The sequence below is a fragment of the Setaria viridis genome, chromosome 3 (assembly GCF_005286985.2).
Source record: "Setaria viridis chromosome 3, Setaria_viridis_v4.0, whole genome shotgun sequence".
NCBI lineage: Eukaryota > Viridiplantae > Streptophyta > Magnoliopsida > Poales > Poaceae > Setaria > Setaria viridis.
The window spans coordinates 14,283,631-14,299,075 of NC_048265.2; the positions used below are offsets into that span (position 1 = coordinate 14,283,631).

General features: G+C 54.5%; 3 protein-coding genes across 3 annotated transcripts; 1 reads left to right on the plus strand and 2 right to left on the minus strand.

Annotated features, from left to right (window-relative positions):
- Positions 1–3,769: 3,769 nt before the first annotated feature.
- On the minus strand, positions 3,770–5,695 carry LOC117847647 (uncharacterized). Its single transcript, XM_034728888.2, has one exon. It carries the CDS (start codon positions 4,537–4,539, stop codon positions 4,015–4,017), a length of 525 nt encoding a protein of 174 aa, XP_034584779.1. The 5' UTR covers positions 4,540–5,695; the 3' UTR covers positions 3,770–4,014.
- On the plus strand, positions 5,681–8,110 carry LOC117848020 (EID1-like F-box protein 3). Its single transcript, XM_034729323.2, has one exon. The coding sequence runs from the start codon at positions 6,865–6,867 to the stop codon at positions 7,753–7,755; it is 891 nt and encodes a 296-aa protein (XP_034585214.1). The 5' UTR covers positions 5,681–6,864; the 3' UTR covers positions 7,756–8,110.
- A 2,715-nt stretch (positions 8,111–10,825) lies between these two features.
- LOC117850109 (probable sugar phosphate/phosphate translocator At2g25520) lies at positions 10,826–12,912 on the minus strand. Its single transcript, XM_034731898.2, has 2 exons — positions 11,500–12,912; positions 10,826–11,166 (listed from the first exon to the last, which is right to left on the minus strand). Exon 1 carries the CDS (start codon positions 12,895–12,897, stop codon positions 11,533–11,535), a length of 1,365 nt encoding a protein of 454 aa, XP_034587789.2. The 5' UTR covers positions 12,898–12,912; the 3' UTR covers positions 10,826–11,166; positions 11,500–11,532.
- Positions 12,913–15,445: the final 2,533 nt, after the last annotated feature.

Genomic DNA, 15,445 nt, shown 5'->3' on the forward strand with positions numbered 1-15,445 from the left:
TTAGGGTTGTCGCCAATACCCATAGCAATACTTGGGCAGCAGCAACCACGGGATTGCCACTGGTATCCATGCGCTCTCTGCCTCCGGAAATTTCGGACAGTGTAGCATCAGACACAACCTTCGGCGTCTTGACTGCTTCACTCATGTACGTCTCTGTTGATCCGGCTACACTGCCGGCAGTCACTACTACCTCCTCAATCACGCGTAGAGTAGTTGTCTCCGGAGCCATCGTCACATTACAGGCAGCCATATCTGCTGCAACAGTCCCGTCGTCGGTCGCTATTTCTGCAACTTCGTCGGCATTATTGGTAGCCCTCTCCGCGGTACCAACAACCTCAACAGCAGCTGCCTCTACGGCCTCGACTACTTCACTAGTAGCCTACAGAAGAAAGAACTTAAAGATAAGTAGTCAAAACTACACACAACAAATACAAGAGTATTCGCCCCTCAAGGCCTTGCCCTTCCGCAAAAGTTATTACCGGCGGGGGCGCATCATGAATGCGAAGATCACGCCTAGTGCGCCTCTTGGGCACAGCAGTTTGCTACTTCTTTGGCGGCGACGCCAAATCAGCATATACGACGTTGTCAGCACGGCGTCTCGACGCGACAGAAGATGACTGGTCCTTCTTTGGGGGCGTGGCTGCAATACAAAGTCACCCTCATCGTCGGAATTAGACCTATCAATGGGATCGATCTCTTCACCCCTCCTCCTCTTCCTCTTCTGAGAAATCCCCAAGCAATTGCAGTGAATGCACTGGCATTATGTTCTTTGCGTCATCCGCACCGGGAGGAGGAGGAGGCGAATAAAACACGAGTGCATCTGCCTGCACAAGATGAAACAAGTCGGAAAACAACAGATCAAAACAATACAAGTACTCGAAGCACAATAATGATGAATACTTACTTCATTCGGCTTGTTTCGGCTGTCGAACTCTTCAACCGCTCCGAGTGCACCCTCAAGTTCTTTGAACATCCGGCGCAGTCGGCCCCCAACCTCTTCATCAGAGACATCGGGTGACATCCGTGAGGGATCGTCGAGCCCAGAGTACTCATATGCTGGAGTCTGCCGAAACTGCAATGGTTGTTGCCGTCTTTTCAGAAAGCTGGCATCTATGACTACTCCAGTCAAACCCTGCTTCTTCAACACAGCAATCTTGGTCAACAGATGGGGTACTTGAATACTTTCAGCAGTTGTTGGTTCATCAAGCCACCGGCTGCTGTACTTTGCATGATGTCCAGTAATCTTAGGCAAAGATGGCTTATGATCTTCAATATAAAACCACTTCTCCTTCCAACTTACATGAGATTCCACCAGCTTATACTCCAAATACAGATCCAAGTACTGCTCACAGATCTGGAAGTCGGCACCTCTAATAACCTGCATATTCTCCTGACTAGTCTGTAGCTTCAGGCGAAAAATCTTGCGGAACAGACTGAAATGGGGCGAAATCCCTAGAAACGATTCGCACAAGTGAACAAAGATGGAGATATGCAAAATGATGTTAGGATTGAGATGGACGAGTTGCAATGAGTAGTACTACAAGAGGCCCCGAAAAAAGTCGGAAGTCGGAATAGCAAATCCGCGCTCCACAAACCGGGCAAATATTACCATCCCATTAGGGTGCGCTTCAAACATCCAAGCATTGCCATAAGAGGACCTCCAACCCACGACTGTCTGATCCTGTAGTAGCTTGGCGTCTACCAACTCTTGGATTTCTGCATCCTTCATGGTGGATCGCTTCCAGGCTATCGCCTGATTAGGTGGCGAGGTCTGGTTGGTTTCTCCATACTTCGGCGCCGCCAGTTCGAGCTCCTTGCCCTTCCTGGAAGTTCCTTTCTTGGAACCCTCCTTGGACACCTTTTTGGAAACCTCAAGCTTCTTCCCCATCCTGGTCTTCACGAGCCGCTTCATGCGTATACGCTCGAGGGCTAAGTGAGGGGAGGCGGCGTGGGCGATTCGCAAATGGTATGCGGCGGCGCTTGAGGAAAAGTTAGGGTTTTCTAAGAAAAAGGCTAACAGATGCAAATGATAGCGAAAGGAGAGGGGATAACTTTCCCCTATCCCTTATAACCACGGCAGAGTCTCCGTGGGTAATGGGATGATGTTTTCGCTAATTAGCGGCAATGACGGCCTTATCCGCGCAAGACAGATTTTTTCAAATTGGCAGAAGAAGAAAGGTCACGGTAACAGATTGAAAGACCCTTGTACCTCTCGGAACTAGTCGGGTAATGGCTCGGGGGCTGCGTATACTGTGCCCGTTGGATAAAAATTTCTTTTCCTTCAAAGATCAAGACAAAAACGGAACAAATGCAGATTGACCCTTAGCCTAATTTTTCGATTCAACCTAAAGCTCGGGGACTACACCATATGGAGTGTGATTTTCATCGCACTTCCATATAAAGATTTTAAGACAGACTTCTCACAAACAATGTCAGATGAGGCTAAGAGTACCTTCCAGCCGCATGATAGCACTCATGTACCCGAAGACTTGGCCACGACCAAAGTACTCGAAGAGCACCATTAACTAGTCGAGCAACATCTACAAAAGTACATGAGGCTGTTACATTTGTCTGCAAAGTACTCGGGGGCTTGTCGAGCATACATCCATGGACCCACCAGAAGGCTTGTACGGATCCATACGAGGAGAAGTACACCGAGACATACCAGGACATGGAGACTACGATATAGGGTGGCGTAGCCTACATGGACTACTAGGAGACTAGTCATAGACAAGGAAACTACTCTTCCGAGTTAGAGTAGAACTCTGCAGTCGTATCTGACTAATACTCTTGTAAAAACAACTACCCTGTAACCCTGCTCCCCCGGTATATAAGGGCGGGCAAGGACCCCCTCAAAATAGGTTCAATCCAATACAAGCAAACAACATACAGGACGTAGGGTATTTCACGATCTAGCGGCTCGAACCTGTATAAATCGCATGCCTACGTACACCATCGAGCTCCTGATTTCGCTGACACCCACCAACCAAAACTGTACCTCGGGTACTCCCTTGGTAGGTTGCCGGGTTTAAACACCGACACCCTCTCCAATAGTTACTTTTGCATTTTTGTAATCACCACTATAGCAGACTACCAAAAACAAATCTCCAGTACATCCGTAGCACGTGGGACCCACAAGTCAGAGTTCATTTCCCTCCCTCACCCTTGCCTTTTCCTCCCGGCTCCCGCACATCTCCTTCCTCCCTCTCCTCTCAATCCAATGCCCATCTCTCTCTTCTACCGGCGGCGCACTCCTACCTCCCTCCTGACGGCGGCGCGAGGTCGGCTGGCCAGCGCTCTCGCACCTCCCCTCCATTCTCTCCTCTTAATCCGTCGCCCCTCCTTCCTTCCACCGTCGTCGCTCGCCCGGCCGGCCCCACACCCGTCTCGCCCCTCTCGACGGCAGAGCTCGCTCGACCGGCCCCGCACGAGGTGAAGAGGGCTGCTTCTCCCCTACATCAAGAGGAGAGGAGGTGAGTTTTTAGCATACGCCAAAAAGATTTTGGTACTGGGGAAGTGATTAGTAGTCTGCTGGAGCTCTCTCTCATCTCCTAAATGGTAGGTTTTTGTAGGTATGGATATGAGTGCGGGGAGATGCTCTTATATCAATCGAGTTATCATGATGCACAAATATACACTTGCAGAATGATTAGGATTTGTATCCAACACGGCGCTCGCGAAAATGAGCTGAATTGACTCTTGGGCTTTACGGTCTGAATGTACGATGCCGATGAGCTTGCCATGGACAACCTTGATATGAACATGAGTATTATGAAACAAAGACCTAATTTCTTTCATTACAAATCGCTAATTGTACAAAAAAAACACCGACCCCAGTAGATTGAAATCACAATAGATTACACAGATACTACACAACAGCGAAAAAGGAATAGCAAAAAAGAAGAAGAAAATGAGCTGTTCAACAAAATGAACACGGGGGGCAGCAGTTACTCGCCCAAGTCAAAACCGAGTCACACACACTCGCCCACTTGACTGCCGCCTGCCTACCCCGCTCTAGCGTGAATTCCCATCGCTGCCCTCGGCCGCCGCCTCCTCGTCGCCGCCGCCGGCAGCCGTCCTGTGATCCCCCGCGTCCTCCGTCCCCGGAGGGTCCGCGCGGCGCCGGGAGGCCTTCATCAGGTGGAAGGCCACGAGCTCCGCGGTGGCGCCGGGGTTGAAGGACCCGAACTTGGGCGTGGTCTGCGCGCTGGAGAAGCCCCGCGCGTGGAACGAGAAGGACTCTCCTCCCCCGTCGCAGCCGCCCGCGGGCTCGGGCTCGTCCTCCCTACTCGCGGCCTCCACCGCCGCTGCCGCGGCAGCAGCCGCAGCGGCCGCGACTTCCGCCGCGCGGGGCACGCTCTCGAGCGCCGTGATGCGCGCCCGCGCGCGCCGCCGCTTGGGCTCCGGCCGCTCCTCCCCGCCGTGCTCCTCCTCGTCGCGGTCCGCCGGCGGGGCGCGCTTCTCGGGCGCCCCGGGAGCCTCCGCCTCCCCGGTCCGCGGAGGCGGGGGCGAGGGCCCGTCCGCTGCCTCCGCCGCCATTCGCGAGCGCCCCCGGCCGGCTCCGGATCGGGTGGATTTCCGGGACCCCGGTGGAAGGGACGGGGACGGGACGGGGGGACTCCGATCTGCGCGCCTCGCTTCGCTTGCGTGGGTGGCGAGTGGGGGCCGGTCAGATGGGTGACACGCTCACATGGCCTCTCGATCGGGGCAGGGGCTGCCTGGCGTCACGCGCGCACAAGCGAGCTACCGCTCGCGCGCTCGGCTACCCGCACTCACGCGCCGTGCGCTCGCCCACCGCGTGTTGGCGCTGCCGCAGCGTGCGAGCGGGCGCCGTCCAGACCGCACGGCCTCGCCGAGGAGGCGTTGCGAGTGGCGACGCGAGCTAGCACAAGAGGCCAAGAGGGCCTGCGGCAGCAAAGTCCAAACAAGTCTGCAACGCAGGGGTTCACTGGTTTCTTGAAGGCGGCGTACTTGTTTTACGTCATAGCGAAGCACTCAATCGTGGAGGTGATTACGAAACAAAAAAGATCTGATGGAGGTGGTCTTGCACAGGGTTTGGTGGCAGTGTTCCAGTTGACTGTGCTAGTGGAACGTGATGAACGGAGACACCGGAGATAGGTAGGCACAGGTTTGGCCGCCGAACATGTTGATTTGCTGCTTGAACAGTGGTCGTTGCAAGTTTCCGATTCGGGGGCTCAATCAATGATGAAGCCTGCTGCTGGACTGTCGACTGGGTGTGACTTGAAGTTCGCATCGGCCCAGCAAAACCTAAGGTTTGCATTGAGAGAGTAGTGGACTAATGGGCCAGATTTCCATAGCTAATCATACCTGAAGAAAGCCAGGCCATATACACGGGCTACTAATTTTTTTCCCCAATACCAGGCTTTTTATCGGGCCGATTAAGAACTAAACTAGGCTTGATTTGGGCCAAACTAGTTGCCCCAACAAATGCATTGGACTTCTGTTGTTATACACTCCAAATGTACTCCGAACAATGGATCATCATATCCTATACTCGTACCAAACGTGGCACTTGTGCTTGTACTAGTTCACGTTCTTCCTCCCTTGCAAACCCCAGTACACCCGAAGTGAACGTACTAGCTGCAGTTTGACAGCAACGATCCATCGCCGGACGAGCACTTTCCAATCATCTTGTCCTCACCTTTCACCGAACCACCACCGGACAAGCCAAGCCTGACAGGCACCAACGTAGTACCCTGTCGCGACAAAACGCCCATCATTCGCAAAACGCTAAAGCCCTTTTCATGAGATCTCCGAATAATCTTCAAAAGTACGACGAAAAATAAAAAGGGGGACATCAGCTGAAACTAGGAAAGGCAAGCCAGTGGCCCTGGGCGTCCTCCACTGTCTACGTGTGCGGCGGAGATCGCCTCACGTTTCGGCTCCTCGGCCGATCCTGCCCCACGAAATCCTTCCCGGCCCGGCCGTCGCGGCACGTGTCCCCCGGCCAATCGCGGCCCGGCACGTACCCCGCAGATATTTCCCAGCGCGCCCGCCGGCGCCACACGTGTCGCCCCCGCTCGCCCGGCCACCCCGCGGGAAACAACCCGAAGCCGATCCGGAAGATGCCCGCCGGTAGTAATTGGGTGCGGGCCGATGGCGCGGCGGCCCCCGCGAACCCGAAGCCGAGCGCCGGGGCGCAGGACACGCGTCCCCCACCCAGCGCCGCGCCGGCACGTGGCGGGCGCTCAGCGCGGTAGCCCGAGGGGGCCGGGACACGTGTCCGGGAACCTCCCGTCGGCCGTCGCCTCCTGCGACGGCAGGTCCGGTTGCGTGCCGCTGCTCAGGCGTTGAACTCGCCGAGCGATCGAGGCTCATGGGTGGTGGTGGTTTGGCGGAGTGGACTCTGGTCGGTTCAGGATCGGGACGACGGGAGACTGTTCGGGAAGCTTTTCGCCTCGTCTTGCTCAGTTCAGGGATAGCGGCACGAGTGGCCGGCGGTCACCGTCAGGCGCGCGATCGCGCAGGGATTAGCGCGTAGCGTCGCAGATATTTAGCCGGGGAAAGTGCGGGCCAGACGAACTCTAAACCGCACCGAGGCGCGCACCTAATTTACTCAGCGTTTTGAGACGCCGGGGACCGCTCCACTTGTCGCGCGGGCGCCGCGACACGACGGCACGGGCCGGGGAATCGCGCACCTGACCGCCGGAAACGGAGGCGGGAGTATATAACCGCCTCCGCCCTGGGAAAAACTGCGGCAGGATATAATTGGCTACCGGCCGACGGCACCGACCGCGCGAGCGCCAGTTAGGCAAAGGAGCACTCGCTGGTCGGTGGTCGCTGGCGGCGGGCGCGAGCGCCGAGGCGCACGCCATCGTGTGTGGGGTTGATGGGCGCGGCGGGATGGGCGAGAGGGGCCCGACCATGACGCGGCTGAGCGGGGCGTCGAACGGCGGCAGCGGCGGCGGCGGCAATGCGGGAGGGGGCTCCGGCGCCGCCGCCTCCGGGCAGTGGGAGGAGGGCGGCGGCAATGCGGCGCGGATCCGCGGCGTCAACTCGGGGATCATGGACGAGAAGGTGCTGGAGCTGGTGTTCCGCGCGCTCAACTGGGACCCGCAGTCGCTGTGCGTGGTGGCGCGGGTGAGCCGGCGGCTGCGCGCCGTGGCGGAGCGCGTGCTGTGGCGGGAGCTCTGCGTCTCCCGGGCGCCGCGGATGGTGGCGGCGCTGACAGGCGGCGCCCCCGCGTCGGCCCCCGCGGCCGGGCGGATCGGCGGCGGGTGGCCGGCGCTGGCGAAGCTGCTCCTCTTCTGCTGCGGCGCGGCGGGTGCGGCGGTTCCCGGCCACTTCGCGCCCGTGTCCCGCTTCTCCAAGACGTCCGGGCGGAGCTTCCTGTCGCGGCGGTGCGCGGGGGACCTGCTGTACGTGTCGGACCCCTGCGAGCACGCGGTGGCCGGCGCCGCCGACGACGTGGGCGCCTACCGCGGCGTGTTCCGCGGGTTCATGCGGTCCCGGACGCGGGCGTGGCTGGTGGGCCACCGCGCGCCGCTGGAGCCCCGGGTACGCTGCCCCTACTGCGGCGCGCGCGTCTGGAGCATGACGGCCGCGGGGCTCGCCCCGCGGAGCGCGTCGCGGCGGCTCGGCGCCAACGAGGGCCAGCTCGAGTACTTCGTCTGCGTCAGCGGCCACCTCCACGGCAGCTGCTGGCTCGCGCGCCTCTCCGACAGCGACGGCGCCGGGCACGGCGGCTCCGACGCCGACGACGCGTCCGCCGACGAGGACGAAGACAAGCTGTGACTGACCCGCCGGCCGCCGGCCGCGACGGATTCGAGCTGTACATATAGTTAGCCTCAGCCTAGCAATTTTTTCTGCTTCTCCTTTTGAGATTTACTCCCTTCCATTCATCTTGTAGATGCAGTGGCTTGTTTCAGCCTGGCGCTGTTGCATTGCCCATTGCATCTCTGTGTTGCCTGATGTGATGCCACCGGGTCAGACAGGCACCGAGGCACGCGAGTCGCGAGCCAGCCTTGCAGCTAGCGGCGGCGCGCTCCGTGCTCTCGACACCGTGGTCTGCTTCGGTGTGTCACATGGGCCATGGCAGAATCTTTAAACCGGCAGTGGACTTGGTCTGCGTGCGGCGGTGCAAGCTCAATTCCGCTTTCTTTTTTCTGATGCCATGCCTCGTTGCCTTTCTCTTCGAGACGACCGATCTGACTCCTCCGCGGAGCCCAATTGATGCGTTCCCCCGCGGAGCCGAATTGATGCGTTTATGGGCGCTTCGCCGCAGCGTTCCGGTGATGGTCCTCCTGCTGGCAGCTGGACAGCTGCTCGCCAGAGCGTGCCCATCCCGGCGACGCCATTAGCCCTTGCTCCGAATGGTCCCGTCCGGCCGTGGCACACGATGCTTTCCCGTGGCTGCGACGGACTGACCGCTGACGGACGGGTCACGGATGGGGAGGCTCCCGTCCCGGCCTTGGACGGAGGCCCCCCGCCGCGGCTGCAATCCCGTATCCAGATTTTCAGAACCATGAGCCCAGTACCAGCTCGCAGTTTCCATTTGTGTTCCTAAAAAAAATTGAGAGAATATTGTAATCGTGCAGGCTGCAGACATCGGTTGTGTGGATCGTGTTTGGATCCCAAGCTAAACTTTAGTTCCTATCGCATCGAATGTTTGGACACTAATCTTTAGTTCCTATCACATCGAATGTTTGGACACTAATTAGGAGTATTAAACATAGACTAATTACAAAATCAATTTCACAACCCCTAGACTAAATCACGAGACGAATCCATTAAGCCTAATTAATCCATGATTTGACAATATGATGCTACAGTAAACATTCGCTAATGATGGATTAATTAGGCTTAATGGATTCGTCTCGCGATTTAGCCTAGGGATTCTGCAATTAGTTTTATAATTAGCTTACGTTTAGTCCTCCTAATTACCATCCGAATATCCGACGTGACACGGACTAAACTTTAGCTCGAGGATCCAAACAGGATCCAAACAGCCCCTTAGGGTGTGTTTGGATCCTGGAGCTAAAGTTTAGTCCGTGTCACGTCGGATATTCGGATGCTAATTAGGAGGACTAAATATGAGCTAATTGCAGAACCCCTAGGCTAAATCGCGAGATGAATCTATTAAGCCTAATTAATCCATCATTAGTGAATGTTTACTGTAGCATCATATTGTCAAATTATGGACTAATTAGTCTTAATAGATTCGTCTCGCGATTTAGCCTAGGAGTTATGAAATTGGTTTTGTAATTAGCCTAGGTTTAATACTCCTAATTAGTATCCAAACATTCGATGTGACGGGGGTAAAATTTTAGCACGTAGGGACGGTACAAATGCAGTACAAGCTGTAAGAGCGTTTTTCTTGTGTATTTATGACATTGCACAGCACCCGTGTATGTCTATGTATAGAAACGACCTATAATTTCCAACGAACGGTCTTAGAACGGTCCTAAGGAAGGTTGCTGACAGTAGCCAGAGTCCGGCTCACTTGAGATTTGAGGCTGACCGGTCCTAAGGAAGGTTGCTGACAGTAGCCAGAGTCCGGCTCACTTGAGATTTGAGGCTTTAACCAAACACCCGGCCAAGAGGTGCATGTTGGTCGTTGCCTTGTGTTCGAAGCGATAATGCTTCGCATAACCCACTATAGCTCTACATGGTCCTGCTCCATGTGCATCAACGAGGAACGACAAAAATGCAAAATCATCAGGACTTGCGTGGTGTTGCAACAACTGAGCAAAGCAATCTGATCGATTCTAAGAAACGTTTGAGCTCTGAAAGCAACAAACAATGGCCCAAATTCAAAGACCATCTGTTCGAGTTAATAAAACGTAACGTTTAAAATAAAAAAAAATCTTATTCTGGCAGCTCGTAGATATCGCTCCAACAACTATTTTAATGTCCTATCACTCGCGCGTAATCCCAAATTCTGAAATCAACACAGGGCACTCACCATGAGCACAGCTCCTGACCCCAACCAGAAAAAAAGAGAGCCCAATCTTGTTTCAGGTAAATGTTGTAACGCAAATGTTCAACGGTTTTCATTGTTTCTGGTTCAACAAACTGATTTGCCACACCAATTAAGGAGGTACTAATGCAAATCCCAACGAACATATTCAACAGCTCAAGGTCAGTGTCCAGGACAAACAACTCAACAAGCAACAGATTGCTTTAGCAACTTAACCCTGCCATAAGCTGCCACTCGAGCAACTAAATACACTCAACTAAACACATACTGATAAAAGATGCGAGTACGTGACCACATGTTTACCAACCTTGCTGTCACAGGATTTGAAGCAACTATGATTCTAGGCAACATTTGTAATGAAGACCCAACCACTCTGCACCTAATTTCAGCTTGGATTGAAAGCTTAAGCTGCTAAAACTATGGAAAGAGGGGGTACAACAAATCAATCGGGACCAAAATGTCCATGTCATGTTCACCAATCAAGCTAGCTCTATCATCAGTGGGCCAAAATGCAAAATGAATGCTTTACAATGCTCGATCTCAACAAGCAAGGGAAATCAATGAGCTTTGATCTCCAACCTAGTTCTATCAAAGAGCAAGCAAAAGTAATGGGCAACAATCCCCAACCCCATGACATGACTCTGAATGGCATGCTGCAGCAAGTTGGTGAGGCTAACTGTTGCATGCCTAAAGCAAACACTCTTAAAGGCAATGTAACATACTAAGATGTAACATGCATATGAAAATAGATACAGTAATCCTATCAATGTAACCATCTGCATTGTATAGAGAATAATGCACCTTAATTGTGAAAAAGGGCACTTACCATCAGTAAACATGATCCGTACAAAACGCCAAATCACAAAATTTCAACATAGAAAGATGTGAAGTGTAGAGTACAGTAAGCTCATTATATATAGAAAATAACCACCAAATTACCAATCTGCAGCAGTACATCTTTAGTCGCTAAGCTACTTAGAACAAATAAATTTAGGCAATGGGCAAGAGAGAGGTAGCAAGGCATGCCTTTCTGTGGAACAAAAACAGCTAAATAAATAACAGGGTAAAGCTCTCCAGGAAGCAGGTGCATATTTCCTAATCCAATAAATACTTCTGATTCGTTCTTCATATCCAACTAAAGTTAAAGAAGTGCAAGAATCTGGCATACACCTTCATGAAAGCAACCGTAGACCAAACTACAGCCTTTGCACCTTGCACCATATCCCCTGCACAATATACCATCATAATCAGAATACAAGATAACCGAGCAGAACAACAAATTTCAAAGAGATATTAGTTTCAAACTAGCGGTAACATATTCAGGCAACAATTTTTGCAGCATTTGATTTCATTAGTTGCAGCAAAAACATCCATTTAATTTCACAAGGTCCACAATGCAAGATTGAAGTTTTGTTGCAACAAAATATATCTCACACATATAATCTGCTGCAAAAATCACATCTTTCTCAAAATGACCTCTTCTACCACAATTCAAGCAAGAACAAACACTTCTTTCACATGCAATAGACAGTGATAACACAAATGGATCAAGAACCAACCAATATGGGGAAGCCAGTATCAGATCTGGCACTCTAAGCCTGGTTGTCACTCTTGCGATCACCGTGCCCATCGCGCTCCTGCAACAGCGAACCAGCCTCCTCGTCAGCCTGCGCGGCCTTCTTCTGCGCCTCCTTGGCCTTGAGCGCTTGCAGCTTGACGTGGTTATAGTAGGCCACCCCAAGGAAAGCGATCCCGTAGCCGAACAGGTTGATCGGGGTGACTGTGTCCCGGATCACCGACCATGAGAAGGCAATCAGCAGCCAGTCCTTGACTACTCCGGCGACGTTCATGGTCAGCGCGGAGGTCTTGCCAACGAGCAGGAAGACGGCAAGGTTAAGCGCGAAGGCGCACAGCGAGTTGGTCCCGAAGATGAAGAAATCTGGCTGGAAAGTTCCCACGGCGCGCAGCCTGGGCAGCTCGACGAAAGCCCAGGGCACGACGAGGAAGCAGAGGCAGCACGGCGCGACGTAGTACAGCGAGGTGATGGGGTTGAGCGAGATGCCCTTGGATGTGAGCAGGATCTGGATGAGCACGAGCCGCGTGGCCTCGAAGGCGACGGCGGCCAGCTGCAGCGCGACGCCGCGCAGGTCGAAGCGCGCCTCGCCGTAGGCAGCGATGGCGACGCCAAAGGAGATGGACAGCATGTTGAGCATGGAGGAGGACCGGAAGGTCTCCTTCTTGAAGAGCACCCCGATGGAATATACGGCGACGGGCATAAGCGCCTTGAGCATCTGGATGAAGGACACGGAGAGGTAGATGTACGCGGAGTTGGAGAACCAGAGGGACATGGCGTAGAGCGCGCCGATGGGGACGACGGAGGAGGTGTAGAGCTGCGGGGTCATGGCGGGGGAGGTGGGGAGGTCGACGACGCGGAGGACGCGGACGAGCGCGACGGCGAGGGAGGAGCAGAAGGCCATGTGCACCATGGTGAGCGAGATGGGGAAGGGCCAGTTGTACATCTTGGGGTCGAGGATGTACTTGTTGTAGACGATGACGGAGAAGGAGAGGAAGATCCACACCGCGACGTAGCAGTAGGAGAGGAGCACCTTCCGGAGCACCGACTCCGACATGCCGCCGCCGCCGCCGCCGCCGCCGTCCCGCCCCATGCCGCCGCCGCCGCCTCCCTGCTGGTCCCCGCACGCGGTGGTGGAGGAGGAGAGGCAGGAGGAGGAGGAGGAGGTGGTGGTGGCGGCGGCGGATCTGGATCCGGGGGTGGCGAGGGTTGGGTTGTGAAGGCGCGGCGCGAGGGGGGAAGAAGGGCCGGGAGTGGGGAGGTGCTGGAGGAGGAGGCGGATCTGAGGATTTGGGGAAGAGGTGGGGGATGGGCCGGGGGGTTTAGGTGGGGGAGCGTGGACTGGGCGCGGTGGCCACGTGGAAAAATCGCTTCGTGTTCGCATGTAGCATGTTCGGTGGGGGATGTTCACTTCTTTTGCCCTTTTTTAACAAGGGAAAGAGCGATTTAGGACTCGGTTTGCGCCCAAATTCTAATCAAGGGCTTTGACTTGTCTTTCGCTTGCTCTCGCTCTTTTCTCGTAATAAAAATATATAATTTTCTGGTGGATCGGTTAACATCGTGCAACGTGAGCTACTCAAGGTAGTGCACAAGTGCTTCGTACAGGTGGCTGACCAATTCCAAATTCGGCTGATTTAGGTTTTGCTTGCCGGGGAAAAAATTGAAAAAAAAATCGTAAATTTGCCACCACTTCTAAACCAGAGGCTTATTGCAAATTTCAAAAATGCTACTAGAACAGTCACTCGAGTGCGTTCTTTTTTTTGTAACGATCCAGCTGACTCGAGTGCATTCTTGCGACAAACAACCATTAGGAGAGTGTTAATCGTATAGATTGGTGATTGAGCATATATCAATTTCTGCCAAAAAATAAAGGCCGCCTTACTGCTTCATGAAGCAATTAGCAGGGAGTAAAATTTTCAAAAATAAATTGCAGGGAGTAAAAACTTGCTTAGGTTTCCTTAAGATCGCCAAACTTGGTAGATCCATTGCTCAGAAGTCGGAAAGATCTTGGCATGTCGACCTACGGCGTGACTTCATTCTACACGTATGCTCAGTAAAGGGAGGCATTCGCGTGCATCTCAGGATTTCCAAAGGGGAGAACCAAAAAGGACCTTTGCTCATATTGCTCAGACGGGTGTCCCAAAAAAATCCATTTTTTGGTAGTCAATCCTGGTGGTGTAAACTGCAATGGAAATAACAGTACAAGTGCCATCTACCCGTTCGCTGCAGGATTGTAGCTTGCTTGTGCGCCTCTATTGTCTAGCGACCGTGACAGGCCAGGCCTCGAAAGGCTTCCACATGCGCTCACCTTCTTGGATCATACCACCATGTCGCGTGCGCACATGTTAGAACCGGTCTGGCCCAGTCACGCAGGAGGAAAACGATGGTAAAGAAATTTTCCTTGCTCCGTGTTGCTAGTGCAATTTTCCTTGCACACGACAGGGTCCCTGCAGAGGGCAACGACGCGTCGGTCAGTCGGTGGATCTATTCGCTTATTCTAGGGCAATTTTCCCTCTGATGAGTTTTAAACTGTTTTTTTCCCCCTCTCTGATTAGCGGCGAGCATGAATGCCCGGACTGCCAATCGCGCCGGCTTGGATGCATTAGGCGACTCGTTCGCAATAACGACAGCAACCAGTCGTGTATATCAATAATTGGGGGGAAAAAAGAAACCTAACAAGTCGTATCAACTGACCTAACTAGAAGAGATCGAAAGCTGCGTACCCGCGTGTCCTGGACTGTCAAGCCTCGGTCAGACCTTTCTCCTTTGCCCGTAGAAACGAAGCTTCATGCCGCAGGTACGAAAAGCTCCCCGTAACTCTACCCGAGTAGACCATGCTACAGTACTGCCCCGGTACGATGGACGTGCGTACGAACTCTTGTACTGCTACTACGCTGACATCATCATGACGTTGCAGAGAGAGAGTACCGAAGGGAGGAAATGGTACGTCTAGTTCGAAAAAAAGAAAGGGTACGTCACCGGAAACATATCCCCGCGGCGCACCGGCTCGGCGGCCTGGATTCCTTCCGTGGAGCCGTCATGTTCCGCGGGACCATCCCTCTCCTCCTCCCCGGGCATCCGGGCAACAGGGGAAAGGAAACAAAGCGCTTTGACAGGTTCCGTCGAGGAAAAGCACGGGGGAGGGCTCGCGGCCTCGCGCCGTGCGGCATACTCGCCGCCGGATATTCTGGTTCTGGTGGAGGGCGACCCGCCAACGTCCACCCCGGCCGCTAGCTAGCTCACCTAAACACCACGCGCGGCGAGCACCACCTGCTCGCCGTGTCGTCACGTCACCGGCGGCCGCGGCCCGACGCGCCGATGTTACGGTCGGACCGTCCGACCGGCACCGTTGCAGCAGCAGCTACTCGCACCGCGACCCAACGGTGTGTGGGAAACCGATGCCGGTGGCGGTCCCGCCGTGGAAGTTTGCCGCCGCCGGCGCGGCAACGGCAAGGGCGGCGAAGACGACGACCGTGTCGCGGCGCGCGCGCGCGCGCTTAACGAGTCAATGGGGCCTGCCACTAAATCCCACAATCGTTCCAGGTCATCGCGGGCCGGGGAGATTAGTGGCGGATTAGTAGTAGTTGGGTGCGGTTCGGTGGGGTGGCCCGGTCATGGGAGGGACTAGGGAGCGTGGACCGGCCCTCGCCGCGGTGCTGACGGAGGCGTCGCGATCGCGACCGCGGTCCTCTAGCCGATATTTTTTTGTCCTCGCGCGTTCGTTCGCGGCACTCAAACAGACAGTCCACTGTTGCATTGCGGCCATCAAACGTCAAACAGACAGACAGCCGTCTTTGGGCACGGGCGAGGAGCACGCAATTCGACGAAAGAACGTCTCGGATTTTTCTGGGCTGGGCTGCACTAACAGCGAGGAGGATGGAGCTTGGGCCTTGAGTTGTGCCTTGTGCGGCCCGCCCGCATGCAGGGGAAGC

Excerpts from the sequence above, each read along its gene's own strand:
- LOC117848020 (XM_034729323.2), top strand. The coding sequence starts at position 6,865 with ATGGGCGAGAGGGGCCCGACCATGACGCGGCTGAGCGGGGCGTCGAAC.
- LOC117847647 (XM_034728888.2), bottom strand. The coding sequence starts at position 4,539 with ATGGCGGCGGAGGCAGCGGACGGGCCCTCGCCCCCGCCTCCGCGGACC.
- LOC117850109 (XM_034731898.2), bottom strand. The coding sequence starts at position 12,897 with ATGCGAACACGAAGCGATTTTTCCACGTGGCCACCGCGCCCAGTCCAC.